Here is a 14936-nt window from a genome sequence, read left to right as displayed (position 1 = left end):
TTTTACATAAACAATTGATAGTCTACAATATAATTTAACACGTTTGTAGGTCTATAGGGTCTCATTTATCATTGTAGCCTACAATATATATTATCCAGGTTTTATTTACTGGCTGAATGTTTAGTGCCCAATATTTAATTAGATAGTTTTAAAGATTTATGAATACATTTCTCTATGGTTTTATTTGGCAACTGTAGTACATTTTTATGGTTATTAGAAGAACATTTGAACATTACAATATAAAATAAAATAAAAAAGCTTGTTAAAGCAGAAGTTAAAATCACAAAATTTAAAATAAATAATTACAAAAGCACAGACTACATTTTAACTGGTAAGATGAACCTGAGCTTAGTAATTGACTATATAGTCCCTTTACAGTTATATCATAAAAATACATTTGTAGGTTTAACACAATTAACACATTTAACACAATTATACAAATAGTTATTTAGTTAATGTTTACTAATATGTATTCCTTTATTTTATGGAATATTCTTTAATTTTGGAGTTGCACATATCTTTTCAAAATGTATACTTTTGCTCTTAATTCCACGTTATCCTCTCCATAATGCACTGTATAAACTAAATCTAACCAAACATTCTTGATTACAGCCCCTTTTTTTGAATGCATTTATTCAGGAGACATGACACTCCCTTTGTAGTCAGATTGTCAGATCTGCTAGAGGGAGATCATTCACTGTCAGACTCGTCTTGTGTCTGGAGTCTCGTAGGGCAGCATACTGTGCCATGTTAGGCAATCCTGATGCTACACAACAGCTCAGAGCACCGCGGGAAATGCCCATTTTATTTGCATCAAACCTGTATAGAAAACAGATGCAGTGAATGCAATGAAATATAGCCTGCATTAGACTTACACTTATATCTAATGCAGTATGAAATGATCTGTGAGATTTAGTGTTTGTGGAAGTTACCATTGATCTGTCTTCTCGTCGTAGCGCTCCACATCAGAGATGGTGCTGAATGCATTAAAGCCTCCGACAGCAAACAACTGACCATTAACTACCTGGATTTTGAGGAAAGGAAAAAGGAAAATAAATAATGTACAGCTAAACTCTTTAACTTGACATCAATAAATCTTACAGATGCAACACTTCAATTAAACATAGTTAGAATTTTCTGACTCTTTGAATTAGGTAGATGTTTTTATAGTCAAACACTTTTTATCTTTGAAGCCTTCTACAATCTTAGGGTGCAACTTTCCACTTATTGTCAATATGGGACCAAAACCAATTTTTTTCCTGCATATTCATTATAATCAAATCATTATTTTTATGTTATTTCATAGTTTCACCAGATACAGATTTTAACTGTCCACATCTCACCTCAATGCCAAAGCTGCTGCGTGGGTTGCACATTGATGCAACATCACTCCAGATGTTAGTGAGCGGATTGTAGGCCTCCGCACTCCGCATACGACTGGCACCATCAAGACCACCAACCTTTAAATAAATACACTTTTTATTGATGTATTCTGTGCATTTGTATATGCACATCCATGCATGCATTTACAGAAGTGCAAACTTTAAACTGTGATTGTTCCATATTTCTGTATTTGTGTCATGGTTATCATAGTTAATTAAAACTATAAAACTGTGTTTAATACTCACAGCATACACTAGATCTGCATAAGCGATCACACCAAGACCACTGCGGCGGCTACTCATGGGAGCGATGAGAGTCCACTGGTTTGTTTCAGGGTTGAAGCTCTCAGCAGAGGAGAGATGCTCGGTCCCATTCAAACCATCACAGATATAAATCTGACAAACACAAACATAACATGCATGATGTTCCTACACAATCATCACAGACTGATCAGAAAAGCAGTGTTTAAAACACTCAAATTTTAAGTAAATTTTATGATATTCCTTTCCATTTTAACACTATTCCTTTCATATCTCTATTTCACATTTCCTGCATGCTTTACAGGCATTAAGAGTCTCCAGCAGAAGAGAGTGGAATCATGGGTAAGTGCTCTTACCCTGCCCTGCAGTGAGGTGGCGCTGGCGTTACTCCTCTCTCTATTCATGGGTGCCATCATTGTCCACTGATTGGTGTTTGGATCGTAGCGCTCTACTGTTTTAAGCCGTTGTTGTCCATCAACGCCACCAATGGCATAAATGAGCCCGTCCAGAACAGCAACACTAATAAAGCAGCGGCGTTCATACATGGGGGACACCTACAACACACCAAATACATCAGTGTGCAAACACACACCAATACACCATCTCATTGGTTCTGTCCTATCAGTTGCAAAATAGTACAATAATACTATTATTATTTTTCTTAATGGTATTTTTTGACACAATCATGATGCTCTGGTGTATTATATTATATTATATTATATTATATTATATTATATTATATTATATTATATTATATTATATTATATTATATTATATTATAACAATTGCTGGAACACAAACAAAAACGTATCATGGTTTGTATCTATTCTTTGAAGTAATGTGGAGTACAGCACATCATTCAGCACTATGGTCCATATCAAAGTACAGTCTAGTACCATCACTGTACCACAATACTGTTTTGTAAAGGAAGCTAAATTAAAGTTACATGTTGACCTACAGCATTACTCACCTCATGCCAAGTCTGAGTGATAAGATTGAATTTCCTCACACTGTTGAAATACTCCACACCATCATAACCACCAATACAGTAGACAAACTCATCCAGGACTGCTGTACCATGAGAGTCTCTGGGACGCTCATCCTCTTGAGGAGTCACACTGACCCAGCAGTCTGCCTTCGCATCGTATGCCTCAATCGCATTGGTGGGATTTTCGCCACTCCATCCTCCGATGGCCAATAGGATCGATGAGGGCAGACGTGGACGTGTCAGTTGATGCATGAGTTCTGAGTTGGTGGGCTCCTCCATGTTGAGGTCAAACAAAGTCTTCATTGCGTTGATGATAACAGGCATGCAGGCTTCATTCTCCATCACTAATGCATTGCACTTTACATTATTGAGGAAGTAGTCTGAGGACATCAACCCCAATCGAACCTGAAGCACAAGGGAGAGTTTAGACTTTCAGAGATTGTTGTAAGACTGTTACTGAGCAGTCGTTTTATGAAAAATTGTCTCAAAATTAAGTGAGTTACTGCTTAAAACAAGAAGAAAAAATCTGTCAGAAGGGGACGAAAAATAAACTTGTTTGCCCTTTGAATTCAGTTTATTTTTCTTACCGCATGCCAGGATTATTGTAGTTAAACTAAAACCTTAAAATAAAATTAAAAACCTTTTCTCGTTTTCATTTAGTCTGATGCATACTAAAATAATAAAAAAATTAAACTGAAAAAATATTATATTAAATTATAGTCAAATTTAAATATATATATATAAATGGCAAAACCACAAAACAAAATTTCTAACATTTAACTAACATTAAATTATAGCAGAAAATGTATCTTGATTTAAGACTTTTAAGATATTTGAAATGAAAAACGAGACAAAAATCTCTGTTTTACCTTTGGCAGAAGCACGGCAATGTGTTGCCTCCTGTTTTCTGGTGCATGATTAATCCAGTGGAGGACGGCTTCAAAAACCACCTCCTCCTGTCTGACATTCAGCTCATCCTCATCAATGATCTCCTCCAGCTGCTCCAGGGAGAGCTCCAGGAACTCATCAGGTTCGTCCAGAACCTCCTCAAAGTGCTGCAGGATGTAGTGCTTTGCTTTACAGCGGAGCTTTGAGCAGGAGTAAAAGTCCTCTGTAAACTTGTAGATGCCAATGCAGTTCTCTGGGCATAACTGTGACTCCAGGAACTGACAGCAGGCGTCTACAAGACCTGAGACTAAGGTCATGTCAGCCGCCACCAAGAGCTCCAACACATTCTCTTGAGTAATGAGCACAGATCTTGTGTACGCATACTGGATAATAAGAGGGATGATGTCTCTGGATATTCCTTGAATTTCACAGAAATGTTGTGCTGGGCTGCTGCAGTTGTTGGAGAAAAGAGCCCTGTGAACAAATTTGACAAAGAATTAATAATGAGCATAAATAAAATAACTTTTCATTATTTACATTTTAATTTCAGCCAGATTTTCTCATGTAAACAACATTGCCACTCTTCAATTCCATTAAAATGAAGAATTACATTTCAAGAAAGGGTTTTCCTAGATACCGTAGTTACATTCTTTGTTCTGGCAAAACAATCATTCATTTTCATGATTATATATATATTTGGAAAGCTTAGGCAGTTTCAACAGTATAATGTTGAAATTATGTATATAATTATAATCATTTCTTGGTAATTTGCGCACAATTGCAGTTCAAATGCTTCTTCTCACCTAAAGTAGGAGCTGCAGCCACACATGATGATCTTGTGCACTTGAAATTCTCTGTCATTGGACTTGATGATCATGTCAGTGTGTTCGCCCAGTAAACGTGCTTCATCAAACACGTCAGAGGCTGTTGCTCTCATGTTCTCCATGTTATCTCAGGACTGTAAATGTATTCAGTCTTCTCACCTTAAACTCTGATTAGAGTCACCTCAGGATTTTGTCTTTGTGGGACTTTTGCTCAGGAGAGTTCTATAGAATGTCTCTGTGACATCATAGTTGTAGAGCTTGAATATATATTTTTTCAGTTTGTGTCTTGGCCACATAATTATTATAGAGTTTTGTTTTATCGATTCCTTTTGCATAAAACATATTCACTGTCACAAAGATATTAAAAATTATTAAAAACTCAGTGACAAATGCAATAAATAAAGCATGGGCATTCTGGCAGATAAAGTTCCAAGGTCCCGCCCGCGGGCCATTGGATGTTTAACAGAGTTAACCTCTTGAAAGACAAAACTTAAAAAACATTTTTTAAACATGTTACTTATCTTTGGAAATCTGAGATACTTGTGATTCAAACGATGTAAACCATTTTACAATCAACACAGCGGGTACAATCGGTGTCTTTGTCAGACCACCTGCAACAAAATGCACAACAACAAAATGGAAGAAACATCTCTGGTTACTCACGTAACCGTAGTTCCCTGAGAGGAGGGAACGAGACATTACGTATGGGAAAATCCATTTTCCTCGAAATGCTGAAGCCTGATTTGAATAACTCTTTTGCTTGCAAATAGCCAATGGCCTCCAATATAGGAGACGTCGGGCGGCAAAAAACCTCAGAATCTTTTCGACTGAACAAGAGCTATTGAGGCTGAGAGGCTTTTCACACGGCAGTTTACATAATGTCTTGTTCCCTCCTCTCAGGGAACTACGGTTACGTGAGTACCCAGAGACGTTCCCTCATCGAGTCGGTCCCTCGACATTACGTATGGGGAAACGTATAAAACCCCCGCCGTGTGAAAAATGGTCGGCCCAGCTCGCAGCACGAGCCCCTGTAGAGCACAAGCACTAATGGCCCTTTTCCACTGCATGGTATGGTACGGCTCACTTATGGCGCATTTCCACTGCATGGTACGGTACGGCTCACTTATGGCGCATTTCCACAGCATGGTACGGTACGGTACGGTACGGTACGGCTCGCTTTAAATGGTACCACCTCTGTTGAGGTTCCAAGCGTACCGTACTGATACTAAAATGTGACGTGAAAACACTGCAGATCACTGATTGGTCAGACAGAATCATCTCTACCAGCGTCATTGTATTTACGACATGAGACACTAAACCCGCTAGATTTAAATAGTCAGCAAATTCCACCACAGTATTATTTATTATTTATATATATATATATGTATGTATAAAGTGTGCATATTTTTCTTGTACCTGTCTCTTCTTCACCTGTCACTTGTTCTGGCCTCATGTTACAAACAGAACTGTCTCCACCTTGGTGTAAAACAACCACCTTATTGTAATTTGTTTGCCCAGAATCTAGCCTACATTTATTTTAGTAAAAAAATCAAAGTATTATATTTATGACAAAATGTTGTTGTTTTTATCTTAAAATTACTTAAATATCCAACATTTAACAACATTTAGCATTAATCTTATTTTGCTTCTACATGTCATCTCACTCCCTGGCTGAATGTGTGATCATTGCACCACAGCTAGTGCTAGGTTGAGTGTCTCCACCTTCATTTGATAAAAAAAAAATATATAAAAAAATAAAAAAATAAATAAATTTTAAAAAAAGGAAAGGAAAGGAAAAAAGTTTTAAACCTCACAAATGGGCAGACATAATTTTCTAAATTGTCTAATAAAATGTTATTGCATTATTTTTTTTGTTGATGTCTGCACTATCACTCCTGTCTCCCTACTCCCAGCACCACATAAATGTTAATATTTGTCTGCTAAATTACTAATGTAACTTTACACTAAATAATATTAATCACCTTTAGCATACAGTATTTTGAGTGACGATAGTAATAGGGGCGCTATACCGCTTACATTTGCTAGCATTTCAATACTAAGTTAACGAAGAAAAAAGTACAGTATTTACAGATGAAACTGACCTGTAGGCTCCTTGAAGCCCTGAACAGGTCATTCATTTTGTAACATTTTGATGCTTGTTCTCTGAGTGCTTTCTTTTTCGTTGTCTTTTCCCTCTCTGCTCCACCTGGCCGTTTTCCCTCGATCATCGGGTGCTGCTCGCATTTTCTGAAAATTATGTATTATTAATAACAATAAATTACCCTGGTTCAGAACTGAAAAAAATGTAATATAACTGTCACAGATTCAACCATGCCATCAGCACCAGATGCACCTGCTTACGCTCTCTTTAGTACATGATCAACTATTTCATCTGAAGCAGTGTGAAGCAGCACCGTTCCAGTGCATACACAGTTACCAACCACCCCTGTACCCCTGTTCAGGTGAGCCTTTGGAAGTTCCAGCTGTGAACCACTGGATGCAGGAATGTGAGATACTATATTAAATACTATATTTAAGATGCAACTTACTTTTTTCAATATCACAGACAGGGACTGGGGTGCCTTGGACCAGGGGCACTGTGCCTGGGACCAGGACCGGAGACGCTGTGTCTAGGACCAGGGGCACTGTGCCTGGGACCAGGACTGGAGGCTCTGTGACTTGGACCATGGGCACTGTGTCTGGGACCAGGACTGGAGGCTCTGTGACTTGGACCATGGGCACTGTGTCTGGGACCAGGACTGGAGGCACTGTGTCTGGGACCAGGACTGGAGGCTCTGTGACTTGGACCATGGGCACTGTGTCTGGGACCAGGACTGGAGGCTCTGTGACTTGGACCATGGGCACTGTGTCTGGGACCAGGACTGGAGGCACTGTGTCTGGGACCAGGACTGGAGGCTCTGTGACTTGGACCATGGGCACTGTGTCTGGGACCAGGACTGGAGGCTCTGTGACTTGGACCATGGGCACTGTGTCTGGGACCAGGACTGGAGGCACTGTGTCTGGGACCAGGTGCACTGTGCCTGGGACAAGGACTGGAGGCGCTGTGCCTGGGACCTGAGGCACTGGGTTCACTGTGTCAAACCTTCTGAGCCTGTGAGGAACTCAAGCCACTTCCTCCACAAATGGGACCATTTGATCTAGATTAATTTTCTTGAATTTCACTCCATCATCACTAATTAAATCTGCACTTTTGCCTTGTAAGGAAATAATCGTGAAGGGCCCCAGAAAATCTCTGTCTAACTTCCCTCCTTTCCTCTGCTGACTTCTGATGTTCCTTCTGAGCACCTTTTCCCCAAGAACAAAGGTGTGAATTACAGCCCTTGAGGCTTGTTTTTTTGCTTTTATTTTGTCCCTGGAGGCTTGCATATTTTTCTTCACTGCCTCATACACTTGGTCCTGCGTCTGTATGGCGGGCTTGATTAGCTCTTCCTGGAGCACATCTTCCACTGTTTCAGTTACCTAGACAATGATAGGAATTGATATATTTAAAAATGATTGAAACAAGATATAGATATGCAGTGAATTAACTCACACTAAAAGATTCAGGAACTTCTGAGAAGTAGCGTGCCTCTCTTCCAAACATCAGGTAAAATGGTGAATACTGTGTAGTCAGTTGTTTTTTGGACCTGATGTTAAACAGCACAGCATCAAGGTATTTGTCCCATGTTTGTGGTTTGTCCTGACACAGTTTTCCAAGGGTGCTGAAAAAAAAAACTACTTTAATGGTATATGGTTACTGCTTATACATTTTTGTTTGTGAAGTTCTGTACTGCTTTCCACTTTCTGCAACACAATGTGTAACTGAAGCAAAGCACTGCTTTATTAAAGTACTATGAACCGCACTCATGCCTACCAATGTATGAAAACTCATTGTCCATGTTATCAGGTCCACTTAACATATAGGCTACTGTATGTGTATATTGTGCACCTTCAGTCATCCATCCCTTTCTCTGTATAATTTGTTTGCCTTTTCTTTATGTTCAGGCCCCATAGGCCACCACTGTAGGTATTATTTGCAGGGTTCATACAGATACCAGAGGTGGGACAAAGTCATTGTTATGCAAGTCACAAGTAAGTCTCAAGTCTTTGCCCTCGAGTCCCGAGTCAAGTCGAGTCAAAGATGAGGCAAGTCCCGAGTCGAGTCAAAAGTCAAAGCCAACAAGTCTCAAGTCGAGTCCAAAGTCCTACCATTTTAGTTTCGAGTCATTTCAAGTCCTCTACCACAGAAATAAAATTTATACAAATCATGTATGTCTGTAAGATTTGTATTTATTTAAACCTCTTTTTATACAATGACATTAATTAAATGTCAGAAAAACAGAAAATTTAATTTTCACAAAAAATGCTTGTATTTCAACAGCATATTGCACTACAACAATGCACAGCATGCAGCTTCAGTCCTGTATTGTATTGACCTCATATTGCAAAACAGTTAAACTTTCAAATAGACATGGGTCGTTTTAGCCTAAACCTTTTTAAACATGTCATCAATAAAATCCTCACTCCTCAAAATTATCACTTCTGAAAAACTGGACCAACCAATATAATTGGAATGCCTCCATGGACTGGTGTGTATGAGAGAGAGAGAGAGAGAGAGAGAGAGAGAGAGAGAGAGAGAGAGAGAGAGAGAGAGAGAGAGAGAGAGAGAGAGAGAGAGTGTTTAAAAGAGACAGGCGTCTATTGGGGACTCGGCTATTATTTGAAGTTTTACGGTACATCCGATAAGGTGCCTAGCATTCGTTCAAAACTTACCTTTCTTTGTGCAACTTCAGGCAACTTCAAATTGCAACTCGTTTTTTGTCGACTACCTCGTAATTTTTATAGCCAAATGAAACTACCTTCGGTATCATTTTGCCTACTGGCGCGTTGTTGCTTGTTGCGCTTCATTGGTTGTCTTGCAATGGCCTGCTTACGCCGTTTCACACATACTCCGTGTGCAGTGCGTATGCGGTGCGTGTTGCAGTGCGTAAGCGGTGCGTGTTGCAGTGCGTAAGCGGTGCGTGTTGCAGTGCGTATGCGGTGGAAGACCAGCACACGCAATAGTGCTTTCACATATGATGCGTTTGCAGTGCGTGATCCGCGGCTGTACCACAAATACATAGCCTACTCACTATTTGTATTTCAAATCCAGAAGTTAAGCAACTTTTATTTAAAAAAAGTTTTTTTGTCAGCATTGCGATTCTCTTTGTACACACGTATACACTCTTTAATAGACGTATTCACGTTTAAATACAATTTAAACAACGTATTATTTAATGCATTACTCTTATATAATTATATATTAAGTTGCTCAAGCAAGTGGTAAAATATTTAACCATGTAGCCTACTTATATTAAAATCGCATAGCCTACATTTTAAATTAAAACTTAAAATTGACAAAAACAGCAGACTCATACTCTTTCTTTTGCATAATTTAAATCTTTATACAATAAATCTCGCATGTCACAAAGAACTTGTTTTTCCACCTCCACGAATGAGACGAGTGTTCATTATGTTGCCTTGTTGAAATATGTATTTCCCTTGATTTACCCCGGTCTTAACGTCTCAGCATTGCGATTCTCTTTGTACACATACACTCTTTAATAGACGTATGCACGTTTAAACACAATTTAAACAACGTAGGCCTATTATTCAATGCATTAATTACTTCTACTTATATTAAGTTCCTAAAGCAAGTGGTCAAATATTTAACCATGTAGGCTACTTATATAAAAAACAGCCGACTCTCATGCCTTTTCTTTTATATTTAAATTAATACAATAAATCTCGCATGTCAAGGAACATGTTTTTCCACCTCCACGAATGAGAGTGTCGTTCATTATGTCGCCTTGTTGAGGTAAATTGTAGTTTTCCTTGCTTTCCCTGGTCTTAAAGTGAAAATAGTATTTAATTAAATACATTTATGGTGAGATTACTACATATTATTTAATTAATCGCATTTATGGTGAAATTACTACATTTTTAGGTCAATCTGTGTTCATTTTGACCACGAAACATGCGCTGTCACTTTAATTCAGCGTTTGCAGCACAGCAGAAATAGACTCGGTGCGGAAACGATCGCGGCACTGCTGTATACGCACCGTACCTGGAACGGATCGACGGACTTCAACCGCGTGCAGTGTGAAAGCTCTAACCTGTTAACATGGGTACGGAAAAAAATACGCACCGCTGGCGCATACGCACTGCAAACGGAGTATGTGTGAAACGGGCGTTAGATGCTGTCGAATCAAAACAACGTGATTGGATGTCGTGCAGGCAGCGCGCGCGCTCTCTGCATGCATACCGGTGGTGCACATTTTTTTCACAGATGCAGAAACTGAGAGCGGCGCGGCCATGTGGACATTTTTTTCCCCAGTTTTCATGGAAAGTAGCAAGTCTTCTCGAGTCAAAAGGCGCAAGTCCAAGTGAAGTCACGAGTCATTGATGTTAAAGTCCAAGTCGAGTTGCAAGTCTTTGTACATTTTGTCGAGTCGAGTCTGAAGTCATCAAATTCATGACTCGAGTCTGACTCGAGTCCAAGTCACATGACTCGAGTCCACACCTCTGACAGATACTGTAAATTGAAATTCCAGGGATTTCAAGGAGTTTTCAAGCACTATTTTTGGTTTTCAAGGACTACAATTCAATTACATTATTACACTTATATTGTAATATTTCAATAATAATCCCTTTCATTTCTTTCAAATTCTAAAAAAGTAAATAAATAAAAATATAATAAAAAAAGAAAGCCCCTATATTTCACACATCAAGTTTTTATGGCTCATAAATGCAATTCACTGATACCTGAGAGATGGATGAATAAATACTTTTACAATTACTAATCTTACCTCTGTATTGTGCCATTCATTCGTTCCACTAACCCATTGGTTTGTGGATGGTACGGTGAACAAAGACTGCGTTGTATACCGAACAATTCACAAACTTCTTTGTTGATCTGGAGAAAATAATTGTATTGGTATAATAAAAAAAATATATAACAAAAAAATATATAACAACATTAATAATAAAGTAAACAGTTGAGCAAATGCAAATACAAACCTGATTCACAAACTCCCTGCCTTGGTCTGTGAGTATTCTTTTCGGTGCCCCGAAACGATAAAACATTTTTACAATGCACGTTGTAACCTCCTCAGCTGTTTTGGTTGCAAGTGGATATGCCTCCACCCACTTTGTGAAATAATCTACAAGTATGCAGATGTACTGATTCCCACTTGAACTCATCGTCAACTTGCCAATTAAGTCCATGCCAACCAACTGCCATGGTTCAGTCACCTACACAAACTAATCAGGCAATGTATTTTTGGACAACATTTGTAGAAGAAGAAGAAGAAAAAGAAGACCCACAATTATTGGAGTGTACTCTTCCTGGAGTTTGATAGGTCTATTCGCCTGGCATGCAAAACACAATTTAATCTGAATAAAAAACATTATTTAGTAATTCTTTTCATACTTTTTTTTTTTTATAGGAACTGGTTTATACAATTTAGCAAAATGTCATTAAAACTCACCCAGTTTCCGATGTCAACTGACATTCCAGGCCAATAGTATCTATTAGAAATGGCATGTGTTGTCTTCTCCTTGCCACTATGCCCACCTGCCTCACTGGCATGGAATTCTTTAAAAATGCTGTCTGCTTCTGCAGCACCTCTGACCACCTTTACTTTCTACTGTCTTTCTGTGCCCTTATGGTGGGTATAAAACAGTACTCCATCAATGAAAAATGAAATCAAAATACTTTGTGTGTTTTAGCATGTGTGTGTCCACGTCAAATTAAATTTACAAAAGTAATTTTACTTATAAAAAAAAACCATATTAAATGCAAGTAAAGTGTCTACTTTCATGTTTCGAAAAACTTTTGCGCAAATAAAATGACAAAATATGAATTAAAAAAATGCTCCAAAGTGTAAAATTGTCATTCAGCGTAATGGTCCGGACTTTGATTTTACTATTACATTTTTAAATAAATGTATAAAATACCATGATAAAAAATTTGCTTCCTTGGCATGTTCACATAAGCATGTCTGTAGCATGGCTGTATTATATTAAAATGACTATGTGTTATGTATTTCCTTAAGTATTGGACAAAGGGCACCCTGAAGATTGTGTGGTGCTGCAGCAAGTTAAGTTTATTGCTCTTAAATATTTGATAATTTCACCTTTTCATAGTGTGGTCACCTAGGATCAGAGGCGGACAGAGTACACAGCTACATTACTTGAGTAAAAGTACAGATACCCCTTGCTAAATTTTACAAGTACAAGTACAAGTAAAAGTACTACAGTCAGATGTCTACTTAAGTAAAAGTACTAAAGTACTTGTTTTTAAAAGTACTTGAGTATCAAGAGTACAAGAGTACATTTTCTAAATATTGCATTACTACTGCCATAGTGCTTACATTGGTAAACACAGCAAACACTTGAAGCGAAAACTATCATTAACTTGTTCAGAAAATTGTAATAGTCTGGCAAGGTGGGGCCACGGCTTGGCACGTTCGCGGGATGCGATATTTTTTTTTTCCCAGGATGGTAGGGGAAGACTCATGAATATTCATTAGGGAAGTCATCCCTGATTGGTCTGATGACCTACCCCTAAACCTACCCGTCACTGGGGGTCTTATGACCTCCATAACCCCGCCCCTAAACCTACCCGTCACTGGGGTTAAGACCAATCAGGGATGACTTCCCTAATGAATATTCATGAGTCTTCCCCTACCATCCTGGGAAAAAAAATATCGCTCCCGGGATGGACCTGCTGCGTCTTCATCCATTGTTTCGTCCATGGTTTCGTCTCTTATCTAAATCTGACCATGGAGTTGACTTTGGCGGAAAGCTGAAGGTGATTGCTGATAGGCTGTCCCAATCAGTGGCGCCTGCACAATCCAATCACATTTGAGAGGGTTTCCGAGATGTTTCTTTTTTCCTTTTTTTTCAAATTTTTTTGGGTACTCACAGTTATGGATAGAAATGTAGTGGAGTAAAGAGTACAATATTTGCCTCTCAAATGTACTTGAGTAAAGTCATGAGTACTCCCCAAAAATGATACTCGAGTAAAGTACAGATCCCGCAAAATTGTACTTAAGTACTGTACTCAAGTAAATGTACTCAGTTACTGTCCGGCTCTGCCTAGGATGACTTGAGGGTGAGTAAATCATGGAGTGAACTATCCATTTAAGGTGTGTGTGTGTGTGTGTGTGTGTGTGTGTGTATGTTTGTCCTTCAAGTTCTCAATGAAATGAGATGCTGATTATACAGTAATACCACAAGTTCAGTTCATTTTTACATTAATATGATATGCATTGTGGGATAAAATGGTTTTCTAAAATTCTTTTCAGCGTCTGCTTCTGTGATTTGCTCAGAAATTTAATGATACAGAATAATATCAAAACACTGCAATAATGTGAAGTTCACATTATGAACAATGACAATATTTTCTCATTTTTTGTCAAAATGTCATTCAGAGTACCATGGTCATTCGGTGTAACAGATATATTTATGTATAGCCTATATTTAAGTAAACAAATTAAAACATAATTATTCTGAGCTGTACCTATTAAAATATTTAAAATAATATGTGCTCCTACTAAATTTTATTAAATTTTAATTGATTTGCATTTCCTTAAAAAACTTCTTGCTAACAAATGTTATGGTTTAACTTAAAGGATATTGGCGAGAAGCATAATATATTATATAATATATTATTATATATTTTGCTAGTACTTATCTGTATCTAAATGTCAGACAGAAACATAAGATAAACTATGGTTGAAAACACACGAACAGTTATGATATATGAAATATGACGAGCGCTGAGCGTGTCACGTGCCCCCTTGGTTTGAATGGGCAATGACGCCTCTGCCTGTACTGGACATCCACCTGCAGCGCTAGCATTTCTTTTTTTATGCTAATAGCAATACCACATATTGTCGGACATATGCAAACTATAATCAAGTGTAAATTACAGTACATTGTCTTACCCTGGACAACATAGTGATGAGCACGTCGCCGAATTACATACTTTTCTGCTTTTGATAATTTCTTGGGGTATTTTCCACTAATTTGGTAGTTTAATATTTCTTCATATTGTGTCAGATCCATTCTGAAAAATAAAAAAAGTCTAAATTTAATCTTACTTAAAGTGTTTAGGCTTCTTGTAATGTAAAATTAGTAAAGTCTACACATTCGGAATAGTTAGTATAGGAAACAATAAAATATTGGCTGAATTAGCTCTAGTTGTCCATGAGCTAGGAGCAGGAGCAAATTTATGACTCTCTATGGGCTTCTCCCTTCACTTTGTCGGACTTTATGCCTCCACGTCCCCCTGATTGCCTGCAAGCTTCTCCTGTCTATACGGTAATTTCTCTACTGTGCGACAGAGAGTCGTGTGGTTATGACGCAATCGTTAGCATATTTTTACAAAAACGGCTTCTACGGGGCCATAACGTAAGATACAAGGTAATGGAGCCTTTTATACATTGTCGTGTTTCTTTAGAAATAAATAATGGACAAATGGAGTCTTTAAACGCCTCAGATGTAAAGTTATTCGCTGTCAAAATGACGCAAAAATGAATGGGAGTC

General features: G+C 38.1%; 1 protein-coding gene across 1 annotated transcript; it reads right to left on the bottom strand.

Moving 5' to 3' along the window:
- Positions 1 to 662: 662 nt before the first annotated feature.
- LOC307167872 (kelch-like protein 10) lies at positions 663 to 4465 on the bottom strand (the record flags this gene model as incomplete). Its single annotated transcript, XM_079887178.1, has 8 exons — positions 663 to 819; positions 933 to 1024; positions 1344 to 1460; positions 1629 to 1778; positions 2000 to 2197; positions 2614 to 3036; positions 3501 to 3993; positions 4323 to 4465. The coding sequence occupies 8 exons, from the start codon at positions 4463 to 4465 to the stop codon at positions 663 to 665; spliced, it is 1773 nt and encodes a 590-aa protein (XP_079743304.1).
- Positions 4466 to 14936: the final 10471 nt, after the last annotated feature.

Source organism: Squalius cephalus (assembly GCF_949319135.1).
Source record: "Squalius cephalus genome assembly, chromosome: 11".
Lineage (NCBI taxonomy): Eukaryota > Metazoa > Chordata > Actinopteri > Cypriniformes > Leuciscidae > Squalius > Squalius cephalus.
Note: the sequence above shows the minus strand (reverse complement) of the source record. Positions and strands in the feature narration are given on the sequence as shown.